The 13259-nt window shown below is 39.3% G+C and overlaps 2 protein-coding genes across 2 annotated transcripts in view; both read left to right on the forward strand.

Annotated features, from left to right (window-relative positions):
• The first annotated feature begins 2503 nt into the window (after window positions 1-2503).
• LOC137975517 (BTB/POZ domain-containing protein 6-like) lies at window positions 2504-5031 on the forward strand. Its single transcript, XM_068822629.1, has one exon. It carries the CDS (start codon window positions 2657-2659, stop codon window positions 3968-3970), a length of 1314 nt encoding a protein of 437 aa, XP_068678730.1. The 5' UTR covers window positions 2504-2656; the 3' UTR covers window positions 3971-5031.
• Window positions 5032-5563: 532 nt separating this feature from the next.
• LOC137974860 (elongation factor Tu-like) overlaps window positions 5564-13259 on the forward strand; it is an 11904-nt gene continuing 4208 nt past the window's right edge. Inside the window, exons 1-7 of the mRNA XM_068821854.1 lie at window positions 5564-5716; window positions 6079-6134; window positions 8197-8233; window positions 8509-8640; window positions 10442-10608; window positions 11562-11666; window positions 11908-11979. Of these exons, the coding sequence (XP_068677955.1) occupies window positions 5677-5716; window positions 6079-6134; window positions 8197-8233; window positions 8509-8640; window positions 10442-10608; window positions 11562-11666; window positions 11908-11979 (609 nt within the window). The 5' untranslated portion in view covers window positions 5564-5676. The remainder of the gene's footprint in view (window positions 5717-6078; window positions 6135-8196; window positions 8234-8508; window positions 8641-10441; window positions 10609-11561; window positions 11667-11907; window positions 11980-13259) is intronic.

Genomic DNA, 13259 nt, shown 5'->3' on the forward strand with positions numbered 1-13259 from the left:
ATTTGTAGTTCGTTTTAACCCGATTTCTTACCCCAAGGAAGAGTCCGGTTCTCCTTCAGCTTAAGATCAATTTCTATGAAACATCGTGTTATCTTTGCTTTAGCTATTGTGTCTTCCCACCCTGCTCTGTCCTTTTGTAGGCCGGTATCTACACGGCTGATGTTTGAAAACAACGTGCTCCATTTTACTTGTTACATATTCAAGAGTCAAGCTTTGGTCTCCATGGGTCGGTTGCTGGAACCCTGGTTCGCGCTAATCGTTGGTGAAGATCAAAACCAATTGGTTCCTGTGGTATTTAACGCTGGTTAGCGCTTTGAACCACCCGGGCCAGAACGTCACGGTTAATTTCTCACATATACGTCGCAATATCAAGATAAGCTTTTTATCCCCCAGACGTTAATGTTTTAGGCCTTCCCAGGGGTTTTGGGGAAAAGGAAAACTGCGAATTTGAACACCCTTTGATAATGCTGTATTATCACTCGGCGGCAACAAACAATATTTAACACTGCAAAAGGTCGGTTACCAAAGTTCACGACAAAGCTAACCATTTTAAAATCAAAGCTTGCTCTTCAGGAATGATATTCTATGGGAGACCTAAGTAAGTCTTTTTACTTTGTTCGAAGAACTAAGTATACGATTCGACTTCGTTTTTGGACTTCGGAGAAAAGCCCGCAGAAAATGTGATTATGAAAAAGCTTTTAAGCACAGCTCAGCACTTTACGGCAACATTCATCAAGAGGAACAAGATTTTAATAGCCGACATTTCTGTGCGAATATTGTACCAGCGGTTCAACAATTGCACTGTTAAAACGGATACCTGTCATTAAAATCAACAAATTCTCCATTTTAGAGATTCTCCATTTCAGAGATTCCCCATTTCAGAGATTCTCCTTTTTAGAGATTCCCCGTTGACCATTCCCCGTTCCTTGTTTCCGTTTCCATTCTCCGATTCCCCGTTCCTGATTTTAAAAGTAACCATGGAGAGAGGCATACTGCAAAAAGCCACAACGCAAACAGCCAGAACGCAAACAAACATAACACAAATAGCCATAACGTAAAGAGGAATAACGCAAAGAGGCATAACGCAAAAAAACATAACGCAGAAACGCACAACGCAGAGAGGCATAACGCAGTAAAACATAACACAAATATTCACAACGAAAAAGGCATAACATAAAATAGCCATAACGCAAAGGCCCTTTGAAGAATGGAGACTAGCTGCCAGGTATGTACTCCGTAAATAATTTCAGCTCTAAAAAAACGTCAATTGATTGTTCGAGGGAAAGAACATACAATTGCTATCGAACTTTTTCTTCCTGTTTAAGTTATGCTTCTGCGTTATGGCTGTGCGTTATGCCTCATTGCGTTATCCTTCTTGCGATATGGCCACTTGCGCTATGCGTGTTTGCGTCATGCCTTTTTGCGTGATGTCTACTTGCGTTATGTCTATTCGCGTTATGGCTATTTGCGTGATGTCTATTTGCGTTATGACTATTTGCGTTATGCCTCTCTACGTTATGCATCTTTCCGTGATGGCCATTTGCAGAATCGGCTTGTTGCCATTCAGCTTTGGATTGATGCATTCATGATTTGGACGATTTTATTTCAAATACTGATCATTGAATTTTTGTCATAGATATACCTTCATAATTAGCCGTTCCGGTACAGCTTGACGTGATCTAGTCGGATGCTCTAACCACTGAGCTACTGAAGACTCTATGGTGAGCAAGGAGGAAATGTGTTATAGCCGAGGTGATGTGACTACGTGATGCATTTATGAGTCATATGTGGTTGTCTTAAATTTGACGGCTGTTTGATGAAATTTGACTATGTGATTGCGTTACGCAATTCTAGTCATTACCCACTTTTCACCCTTGCTCAACACAGATTTTCCAGTAGCTCAGTGGTTTAGGTTCACTTAGTTTCCATTTGATACACAATATCTTTCTTATGGTATTTTTTGGGAAATAGCGAATTTAACGGCCGTGTGCATCGGGATACAGACATCATTGAGCTATAAAATTATTGTGATGTGTGTACTCCCTCTACGACCTTTTAGAATAATAAAGATGTTCAGATAACAGAGTTTGAAACTCCACTGAATGCAAATCGTCCGCCATTTTGTCTGTTTTCTGGCAGCCTCAGTGTTTTGTGTATCCCCTCCTGGTGTGCGGGGATACACATATCACTCATATATATCATATATATCATATATATATCTTTATTTACCCTCGGATTTTAGAGTAGCTGTCACTGTGACACCTGACTCAATAATTCGGGCCCATTCCACATATCGGTGGTTTTCGTAGTAGATTATCGTTCGTGCGACAAATTTCTTTCATCAAACTGAAAGTACAGTTCTTCGAAGGAATTTTGACGAAACGGTTTTATTATTTATTCAGCAGAGCAATCAATCAACCAAAGTGGAATTTGCATTTCTTATTGAGGGCATGACGTGATTGAAACAGCTGCGTTTGCGTGACACGTGAATAAACAAGTAGACAGTTCGAGGGTTGCAACAGATTTTTGAAGAAATTGAGTTTAACTTCATTTTACGATTAACTGCCCGGTTTAAGGAATTGCAAGTGCATCTCTTCGCAGCATCAAAACTCTCTGAAGTTACATTTTGTGTTGTGGTTAGAGCTAACTATCCGAAATGCATGATTTGCTCGATTCGAACACGCTACCCTCCAATTTGACCGAAAGAAACAAACGAATGTACAACAATTCCCTGATGAGCGATGTAAATTTTATCGTGAAAGAAAATGGAACTGGGAATGTGGTATCGATTCCTGCTCACAAGTATGTATTGTCGATTGGAAGCCCTGTTTTCTTTAGAATGTTTTACGGGGATCTGGCAGAGAAAAGCGATTCAGTGGAAGTTGTGGATGCGGACTCGGAAAGTTTGCTGGAACTTCTAAGGTTTTTGTACTCAGACGAAAGCAAGTTAACGGCTTGTTGTGTTCTTCGAGTAATGTATTTAGCTGAAAAGTACATGGTGACTGGCTTGCTGGATATATGTGCTAACTTCCTTATAAACGATATCGATGCTGAAAATGTTTTCGACTTGTTGACACAATGCGAGCACTTCCGGGACACAGAGAAAGTGCAACAGCGATGTTGGAATATAGTGGATTTGCAAACCAGACAATGTCTTGCTTCAAAAGGCTTTCTTTCGACTTCTCAGGGAATTTTAGGAGACTTGGTAAAGCGAAAAACATTGGATATCGATGAACACGAATTATTTCAAGCGGTGTTAACATGGGCAGATGCTAAGTTTAACATGCTGGACCGCAAACCCCAGAATATTAAAGAAGTTCTGCAAGATGCAATTTCGCAAATTCATGTGTCTTTGCCAGAGGCCCTTGCCGTTTTTGATCGAGCTCTGGAATGTGGAGTTCCTGTGCCCGATCATTTGCATGAATCTCTCACGCGATTCAATAATCACGATGACTCTCCGCCTGCTAAGCGTGACCGTCGCGATCAGCTTTCCCGGCATCGCCAAGGGATAAAACCATTTCGCTGCTGTCGATTGTCTATGAACGAAGCACCTCCTCTTTTCGCTCCCTACGAGAGCACTCGCAGTTTTAGTTTTATTACTGACCAACCAGTTTGCATCTTTGGTGTCAGGATCATTTCCAGCGCACGCAAGGTAAACAACACATATGCAGTGATTACAAAGCTGCAAGATGGCAACTGCACTTGTCTGAGTGTTGCGCAAGCTACCTACACTGTGGCATGTGGTGGAACTGAGGGTCTTCCAGGCTTCGATATTTATTTCAATGAACGTGTTCTTGTTAAGTCGGGAACAAAACACTTTATCAGAATCTATTCTGCCATTGATCTCGATTTACCGCAACGCATCGGGAAGAAGGATAAAGTGAACTGTGAGGGGGTCAATTTTTATTTTCCTAATTCTACTCATAGACAATTTTCAGAACTGATTTTCCATCCACTCGCTCCTCTTTAGTAGAAAAGTGAAATAAGTGAAACTATGTTTACCGTTCAACCGATCGATCGATCAATCAAGTAACTTCATAGATTTCCTTTTTTTGAGAAAAAAAAAAGTGTTCTAAATTTTTTTAAAGGAAAAAATGTTGATTTTGGCCTGGCCCAGTGCTCCTGCCCTGGTCCCAGTTTTTCGAAGGGTGGATAACTCTACGCACTGAATAACTCAATTTGCTTTGCTAGTGCTTATCCGCTTGATAAAGAATAGCGTTATCCACCTTTTGAACAACCGAGGCCTGGAAAAAAATTTACGCACGCCCCTTATCACAAGCCCTGCAAATTTTTTCCTACGTTATTGGCGTTTCCAGCTATGCGTTTTTGAAAAACGCCGGCAAAATTTCCTTGTGGAGTTTAAGAGTTTGGACAATATGCGAGCCAGCGAGTCATGCGAGGCATGTGACTGATGTGAGTCATGACTGCGAGTCACGCGAGCCAAGATGGCGAGTCAACGTGCGAATCACACAGTTATTGAAAGCTAACCGTTTTAAAATGGATGCTTAGACTTAATAACAGTTTATCATAGTCAGCGCTATTTGAAATGGGTGCTTAGGCCCCGTCCACACGAAGACGATTGTAAACGCAAACGCTAGTAAACGCATATTTTTATTTCCGTCCGCACGAAGACGCTCGTAAACGCGTTTACGGTGAGCCTTTTCATCGTCTTCGTGTGGACGGAAGGCCTAAACGCATAAAAAAGGTTGTGTTTACTAGCGTTTGCGTTTACAATCGTCTTCGTGTGGACGGGGCCTAATGCGAAATTTGCATGGCTCGCATGACTCGCTGTCTCGCAGATTGTCCAGCCCCGGGTTTTAATGTTCCATGCTATTTCAATAACAAGTTTTCGTTGAAGACGTCAAAATGTTATGAGAGCATCTGTGTCAGCCTCACCCAACTACCGTATCGTCTTTGTTTGTCTATTCCGATATTTGATTTTGACATCTGGGATATATTCCTAAATACAAACCCCGTTAAATGGTATATTTGGTATCTCAGTGTCTTTGGTTTTCAATAAAATACAATCCTTATTGCCCCCGCATTGAGGCCAAAACCCGAGGAGGCAACCCTGAAGTCCCCGCGTAAAATGAGTAAACGTATAAAGTGGTAGATATTGGAGGGAAAATCAATCTCCATTTGCTCAACCCGGCGCGTAAGGATCGGTATTGCTTAAACGGGCACAGAAGTGATATTGGTATTTTTCTACACGACCGAGGTGTTTCAGGAGTCACGAAGTAGAACCAAAGTGCCGTTCGGATTAGGGATTGAAAAATCAAACATTGAAGCAGATCTGATGCAAATCGAGTTGCCTGGCTCTAAAAATTGACTTTGTCCTGACACAAATCAGAAACAGGGGTGACGATTTGTCAGACGTAAATCGGAAACAGGGGCGACATGTTCAGCATATAATTTAAACGTATCTCAACTGCCTTTCATACTATCGTAGTCGGGGGCAGATGTAGTGAAAAGTATCACTAGATTGTGTGGATGTGGGCAACTAAATCCTTTCGGGAAAAGAGACTGGGGAGAATAAGGGATACATGAAGTACCTAATGTTCTCTCTTATGCAATGTTCTTCATCGCAGGCTCGGTTGTTTTCGACAACGTGACATGCCGAAAAGCACTGAAATTTAGCAAAATATAATCTCATTCCATGCTGATATACGCCTAAATATGTTTTCTATGTGGTTAAGAGGAATTAGATGCCAGAAAGGTAGGATATTTAAGTGTATTTTGGTCGTAGATCGCGCCAATCAATGATATTTTAGCCATATTTTCTTGTGGTTGGTGCCACGCGATTGTTATGATTAAACGCCCACCTTCAACCGACAGGTTTTTCGACGTTGTGTTTTTGTTATGGAAATCTGCATTGCTTATCGTAGCAATCTGATTGGATGAATTTCAGCTTTGGCCGGATTTTCATATTTGAAAATTGTTCCACGGCGCGCAATGCCTGTCGGTTGATGGTGGACCTTTAAGCTTATGTATTAGTTTTTCGATGAAAAGAAATCTTTCATCACTGGATGCTAATCTGATTGCTTGTGATTGTCTAACTGTATTTTGCAAACTTTTCAGTTCTTAAAGAAGCCACAAGAGCTGTCAGATCGCTTCATCTAATTTCTGGAAGCAATGTAAGCTAACTTCATGAGACTTTAATACCTGTAGTTACAGCACCCTTCATTTATACATACTTATATGTGACATACAAGAAGTAATGCAAGGGAAATGATGAGAGGTGGGGATGGAGTGGGGAAGGGGGGGGGGGGGGGGTTGGGTGACCATGATGTATTTAACATACAGAACATTTATTTACATAATCATTGGCAACTTCATAATGCAGTACCCTTTGGGAAGTAGTATCACACAAGTGGCTCTACAGTTGACCAGTACGAGTCAGCGTCAGTTCATCAATCAAATTCAATGTTTAAAGAACAAGTACCGGTAAGGTATATCTGAGTGGTTCCGTGGCTTGCCGGCTCGTCAGTCGTCTCTAGTGAGGGGCTAAGCCACTCAAGTAATACTTGTTTCATTTTGACTACTGAGAATCCAAGTTATGTATGAATGATATTATTGAGTTTGAGAAGTGACGGAACAGGGTGCAATCTTCACACTCAAAGTGCACAATGTCTGATAATTCTTGTTTGTTTGTTTTTTTTTTCTGTTTATATTTTGCAGTTCTTTTTCATTTAACATCATAATGACCCTTAGAAAAACACACATACTTTGTTTTTTTCTTTTACTACATAACTTTCGTTTCCTGTCTTTAACCACATTGGTGAGAAGACTAGATTTGTAAAATCAGAGTTTCAGCTGTGACTTCTTGTCACCCACATGTAAATCTAGCTTGATGGCCTAGTCCCCTCTAGTCTCTTGTAGGTCAGCTGCAGAAACTCCCGAAATTGTCAGGAGTACTCAGATTTTTTCCAAATGTCTTAAAGTCATCATAAAAGAATGCATCAGGGAAAATGCACTTATCTTTTGGGTAAAAATGTGGTTACTACTTGTGTCAATGAAGATCGTGTGGTTCTAGAAAGTATTCATTCTCCTCCCATGGAAGGTTTTTTGGTTTAGACCCTCTCACCCCCATGGAATCTCCATTCCAGGGGGTTTTGAGGTCCATTACCCCTACACCCTGGAATTTGCAGTCCTCTGCAAAAATTAATATATAACATGCACTTGATTACGATAAAAATTTTATTTCGAAGCTTTCTTTCAACATATCGGTACCAAGATAACATTCCTTTATGCACAGTGTAGTAGTTTATAAGTTAATGAGAAGCTTACGCTCATTTCTCAAATTCTTTCTGCTGATGCTTTCTTTGCATAGTGTTATTATATACACTACGTGTAAACGGAAGCCCAGAAAGCTTGCTTAAAATACATAGAGGTAAAGAAATAATCATAATCAGTTACCTTGGTCCATGCTTTACCTTATCTATGTTGCCATGTCCAAAAGAATATATATATTTCAACTCAAGAAACCTCAATAAATACTATCCTCAAGTCAAGTAAACTTAACTTCATAGCTCTCTAAGTTGTGGTATGTTGTTGTGCCCTCCATCCATGGCTTTTTCCCTACCGCTATGAGGCTGACTATTGTTTACAGTACATCATTATTCATTTAATTCATGTAATTTAGGACACTTATGTCACCGAAAACCCAAAGCCTTGATGACAACGTAAATACCGCATAAAATTACATGTATAACCTCTAGGCATTTTTTTTCATTACGAAAAAAATGCTGATTAAGTGGCCAAAGTACAGACACTCGGTCAGGGACCTAAATATGAGATCTGGTCAGCCACGTTTACTCGGTGATGGCAATGTTATTTCTAATTTTGTCCTCTTTGGACCATGGCAAACTCGTGTCAAAGCTAAAATGATAACAGAAACATTTTCCAGGTCAAAACTGAGTGGAGAACAGATTTATTTATTTCTCTTCATTTCTTGATCATCAACGAAAAATGCATAAGTACAGACATGCACTGTCTTGAAAAACCATGTGAGCCCCCATTCCCCTCGGAAATTCTGGCTCTCACCTCCTCCCCCCTCCTCTCCTTCAGGGAATCTCCACTCGCAGGTACCTTATGTGGGGATGGGTATGGATATTTTCTGGAACCACACATTATCCACCAACACTGGAACAAAATCAAGCATGTTTTTTGACTTTCTAATTCATTTTCCTTGCACAGAATCTGCTTCTACTACAAAATGGAAGAAGGAGCGCTGGTAAGGTTAACCCTTTCACACTTCAAACGCCCTAGGACACCCCACATTGACAAGTAAAATCATCTGGCATTAGACAGACTAAAAGCTATTAAGTGTCACTCTCGGGGGTCAATGAGTTTAAAAAAATGATTTTATTGACAGTGGTTTTAAGTGATTCCTCAAGCAGAAAACTGAAACTTTTAAAAGACAGTAGTACTTGTACAACTAAAAGACAGGACTTTTGTAGCAATGTACATTAGCTTTAGCCTTTAAGTCTGCCACTATTTCTTCCCTAGCATTTCAAGTTCGGAATTATGCTGCTCCGGCGAAAAAGGCTACTTTTTCTCGAAGCAAGCCTCATGTGAACATCGGAACTGTTGGTCATGTTGATCATGGAAAAACCACTCTCACAGCAGCAGTTACCAAAGGTAGAGTTATGATCAATCATTAACTTCTTTTGTTATTTGAAATAAAGACACCAGACAGCTCCTTTTTCTGTAGGGCTTGCAGGCTGTTGAATGCTTTGCTGTAAAGTAACATAGGTGCAAATTCATTAGCTACAGTCTGTGACAAAATTCCTGGGAACAATACACGACTATACAGATCTGAAGTTTTGGCGGCTTACTCTTCCCTAACAATGTTGTTTGGAACAATGTGGGAGGACAAGGTATTGCAAAGTGTTTCAACAATTTTGTCTGAGGCTGTAGTTGTTATAATGCTGCATACAGCTGTTTCAAGAAAGGTTGTTGGAAAAAAGTGCAAAAGTGGATGCGACAATCCCAAGGGGTATTGTGGGATAGCTTTAACTTGATGGTTTTTTGACTCAGGTGAATGGACATACAGTGTATCACAAAAATGGCACGAGGCTGTGCTTGCGAATTATATGAAGAAAACAACAAAAATAGGTTTGATAGGTACAGTGTCTGGAGGCTTGGTGGCCTCATGGTTAGTGTGCTCGATTCCGGATCGAGTGGTCCGGGTTCGCGTCCTGGCTGGGGACACTTTACTCCCATGGTGCCTCTCTCCACCCAGGTGTATAAATGGGTACCGGTGAATTTAATGCTGGGGGTAAGCCTGCAATGGACTAGCATCCCATCCAGGGGGGAGTAGAAATACTCCTAGTCGCTTCATGCTACAGAAACCGGAGATAAGCGCCGGCCTGATGGGCCTTCTAGGCTCATAAGCAGACTTTACCTTTACCTGGAACTTACGTTATTTTAATTAAACTGTTGTCCAATTTAAGCAATATGACAAAAACTGCTGGAATGTCCTTTTGTTTCCTGTTTTGGTATAATAAGTTTCCAATGGCAATAGTCAATTTCAGTCTAAAGATTGTGCAGCATGTTCGTTTTACACTAATTTAAACAATTTCTTGGTAATATCAGTTTTTCACTTATAACTCCATTGTCAAATGAAGTAAACAACATTTTAACAAACAAAAAAGGGACAGTAAATCCCGGAAATTGTAATTTTTTTTCTATCACCATATTAAAGTACCCACTCCACCCAGCAGCAACGCTTTTAAAACAAGGTACGTTCTTGACACCAAAAGCTACATGTATCGACCCTACTTTTCATGTTTTCTTTTATAACTCGCAAGCACAGGTACATGGAATCTCATGCTACTTTTATCACATGTCCATTGGCTGTTTAAAACTATCCCACAATACCCCTCAAGATTGTCGTGTGCACTTTTACACTTTTTTGCGACAACTTTTCTGAAACAGCTGTATAGCCCTGCACTTGAGAATTTTCTTAACTAGTCACATTAATTTTATTATTATTTTTTTAAGGATCAGATGCCTTATTTTGAAAGGACTTCCGATTTTCATTGTTATGTTTGTTGAACATCAGTAGTTTTAGGGAATGATCAATAGATGTTGTTGTTGTTATTAATATTTAACAATTACATGTAGACCCGTAGCACGCAAGGGCTACGGGTCAATAGCCCATGAGGTGCATACTAATGGTCATCTAGTAGCGTATCCAATCAAAATGCAGGATTTGTATTAGTCCACTAGTTGGATGATACTAATATATATTATTATTATAATATTAATATTAAAAATTTATTATTATGATTATTATTATTATTGAAGTCTGAAAAAAGTGCAGGCAGCTACATTGGAACTACATGTAGGCACATAGATGCTGCAGTCACAGGCAAACAAAGATCCTGCATGTCATCACTGAACAGGTACTTTAAAAAAATTTTCTTCTAATTTTCAGTTTTGGCTCAAGAAGGAGCAGCAAACTTTAAATCATACAGTGATATTGACAATGCTCCAGAGGAAAAGGCGCGTGGTATAACAATCAACACTGCACATGTTGAATATCAAACGGCCAACAGGCATTATGGACATGTAGATTGCCCTGGCCATGCTGATTATATCAAGGTACATGTACTATCAAATGTGTATTTATTTATCTCTTTAACCATTGACTCCTGGGGGTTCCCCATTAACAAGTAAAATCGTCTGGTGTTAGACGGAGTAAAATACTATGTCTGGCCGGTTTACTAGGCTTTAAAGGGTTAAGCGAACATTATCATAGTAATTATTTCTAATGACAATCATTATTACGACATGAAGATCTTGTTCTCTCTTCAAAACTCCATTTTACAAACTTTTATCGTCCATGGAAAAACTTGATTTTTACTTTGTAACCTAGAAATCATACATTAATGAAAGAGAGATAATTGTGTTGACCAGAGGTTATCCCTTTCAATACTGAAGAGTATCTCCTGATTGGATTCAACTATATGTTGATTTTTGCTGAAGAAGGAAAACATGAGTGTCCTTGGAAAGGATTTCCCCTCCAGCCTTCAATTGTGGGAGGCCATCACCACTGCATCATCCTTGTACCCCTAAGTGCATTATTATTATTATTACCTCTTGCACCACGGTAAGTTTCTTATAATAATAAGGTGACAGGTGACAAAGTGCATAAAGAGGTAACAAACCAAGCATTCTGATTGGCCAGTGATCCAGTGCGTGTGCCCAATGGCACAATTTTTTTGCGTGATACACATGTGTTTATTCTGATTTATCATGGTTTGTGTTTTCAGCCTGAAAAGAACGTTTTGTACAAATTTCCAGTGTTAGATAGCTTTTTATTAAATAGTAATCTTGATGTTATTGCCTTTTTATGGTTTTTGCTCCAAAAATGCTCTCAACACATCTCATCTTGAAATTTTCTCATGTATATTATTAGTAATTGTAGTCACATGATTTTTCTCGTCCAATCTGGAATAAATAAGCATAAAACTACAAATTATTGTTGGTCCAAATTCCACTCGAAATAATGTGATTGCTAATACCAATATTTCATCATTTTTTTTCCTAAAAAGAACATGATAACTGGAGCTGCTCAGATGGACGGGGCTATTCTTGTTGTGGCTGCTACTGATGGACAGATGCCGCAGACAAGAGAACATCTTTTGTTAGCCAATCAGGTACATGCATAAACTTATTTTTTTACCTTAGAAAGGTTTCTTTTAAGTGAAAAATTAATGTCTTCCTAACAATAACCATATTATATGTGTTCAGTTTAAATATCATAATGCGGTAAACACAGGTGAGGTATTTTTCTCGAACGGCATTAAAGAGGAAGCAGCCACAGCATGTACTGTAGTATGTAAGAAAATTTGACAATATTTTTTAATATTTAGTGCAATGTTTTTTCCACACATGTAGGTTGGTGTGAAACATCTTGTTGTGTACATTAACAAGGCCGATGCAGTAGATGATGCAGAAGTTCTGGAACTGGTAAGCAATGACTTTTGCTTAATTCAGATAAAGGTTCAGGGATAAATTTTGTAACAGGTAGTACTATGTTTGTTGGGCGGATACTATACGTTATGAATTTTCCTCTCATTTTGTGAAGTATGGACAAACTTGTAAAACAATTTAGACTTACATTTCTATCCTCTGATCAACAGGCATTTCTTGCTCTCTTAAATTCTGTCTACTGAGGAAAAAACAAAGCTGGATGTACTTGCTTGAACTTAAGTTTTTCTGAAAGTTGATCCCTGGTGCGAAATAATTGCTTCTTTTTTTTAATTTTTTTTGTCTGCCTAGTAGTAGATCCTTTATTTTGTTTATTTAAAAAGAAAACTCGGTAAAATCTTAAGTAAAAATCTAATTACAAATTAGACTAAAAACTATCGATATACTAATTTACAAGAGTGCCGAGGGGGGGTCCGATCGAACTCAAATAGATGTTTGATTTGCTCTTTAAATTTCCTGATTGATTTAATTTCTCTCGCATTTTCCGGTAAGGAGTTCACAAGAAAGCACAGCTGTAACTGAAATTTCGTTTCAAGTAGTTAGTGCGCGGCCTGGGCAATATCAATTTACGAGAGGAAAAGCGCAAATCATAGTCTGTGCTTCGTTCGTAGTCTATCTGTTCCATCGTATACTTGCTGATGACGACCCACACATCTCCATCAAGTCGTCTAGAAGGGTCACAAGAAGCTCGTCAAATGGGCTGCTGCTTAATGTGCAACATCCAAAATATGTGACCTTCCAAAATAGCTTCTATTGCAGGTCAACAAGAAGAGCAATCGTATCAATTGGTCAATTTAAAGTGCACCTAACCCCAAAATTTTTTTTTTGCTAAAATGAATCTTTCCACCTGGTCGAAACCCATTGCGGCCATTTTTTCCTTTTTCTAACGAATCCTGCCATTTTATAGGCTTCGAAAGTTGCGAAAATCCAAGCATCTTTTGTTCACGACCGAGTCAGAAGGGGAGTGGGTCTATTCCTGATTTGACGTCACAAACTGATTTACATTGCATTAACTCTTTGTAAAAATGCATGCAAAGTAGATTGTGACGTCAAATCAGGAATAGACCCACTCCCCTTCTGACTCGGTCGTGAACAAAAGATGCTTGGATTTTCGCGACTTTCGAAGCCTATAAAATGACAGGATTTGTTAGTATAATGAAAAGATGGCCGCAATGCGTTTCGAACAGGTGCAAAGATTCATTTTAGCGAAAAAAATATCTTGGGGTTAGGTGCACTTTAAGAGAGAATTGTTTACTTAT

The sequence above is a fragment of the Montipora foliosa genome, chromosome 11 (assembly GCF_036669935.1).
Source record: "Montipora foliosa isolate CH-2021 chromosome 11, ASM3666993v2, whole genome shotgun sequence".
NCBI lineage: Eukaryota > Metazoa > Cnidaria > Anthozoa > Scleractinia > Acroporidae > Montipora > Montipora foliosa.

Coding starts and splice junctions, on each gene's coding strand:
- LOC137975517 (XM_068822629.1), top strand. CDS start 2,657: ATGCATGATTTGCTCGATTCGAACACGCTACCCTCCAATTTGACCGAA.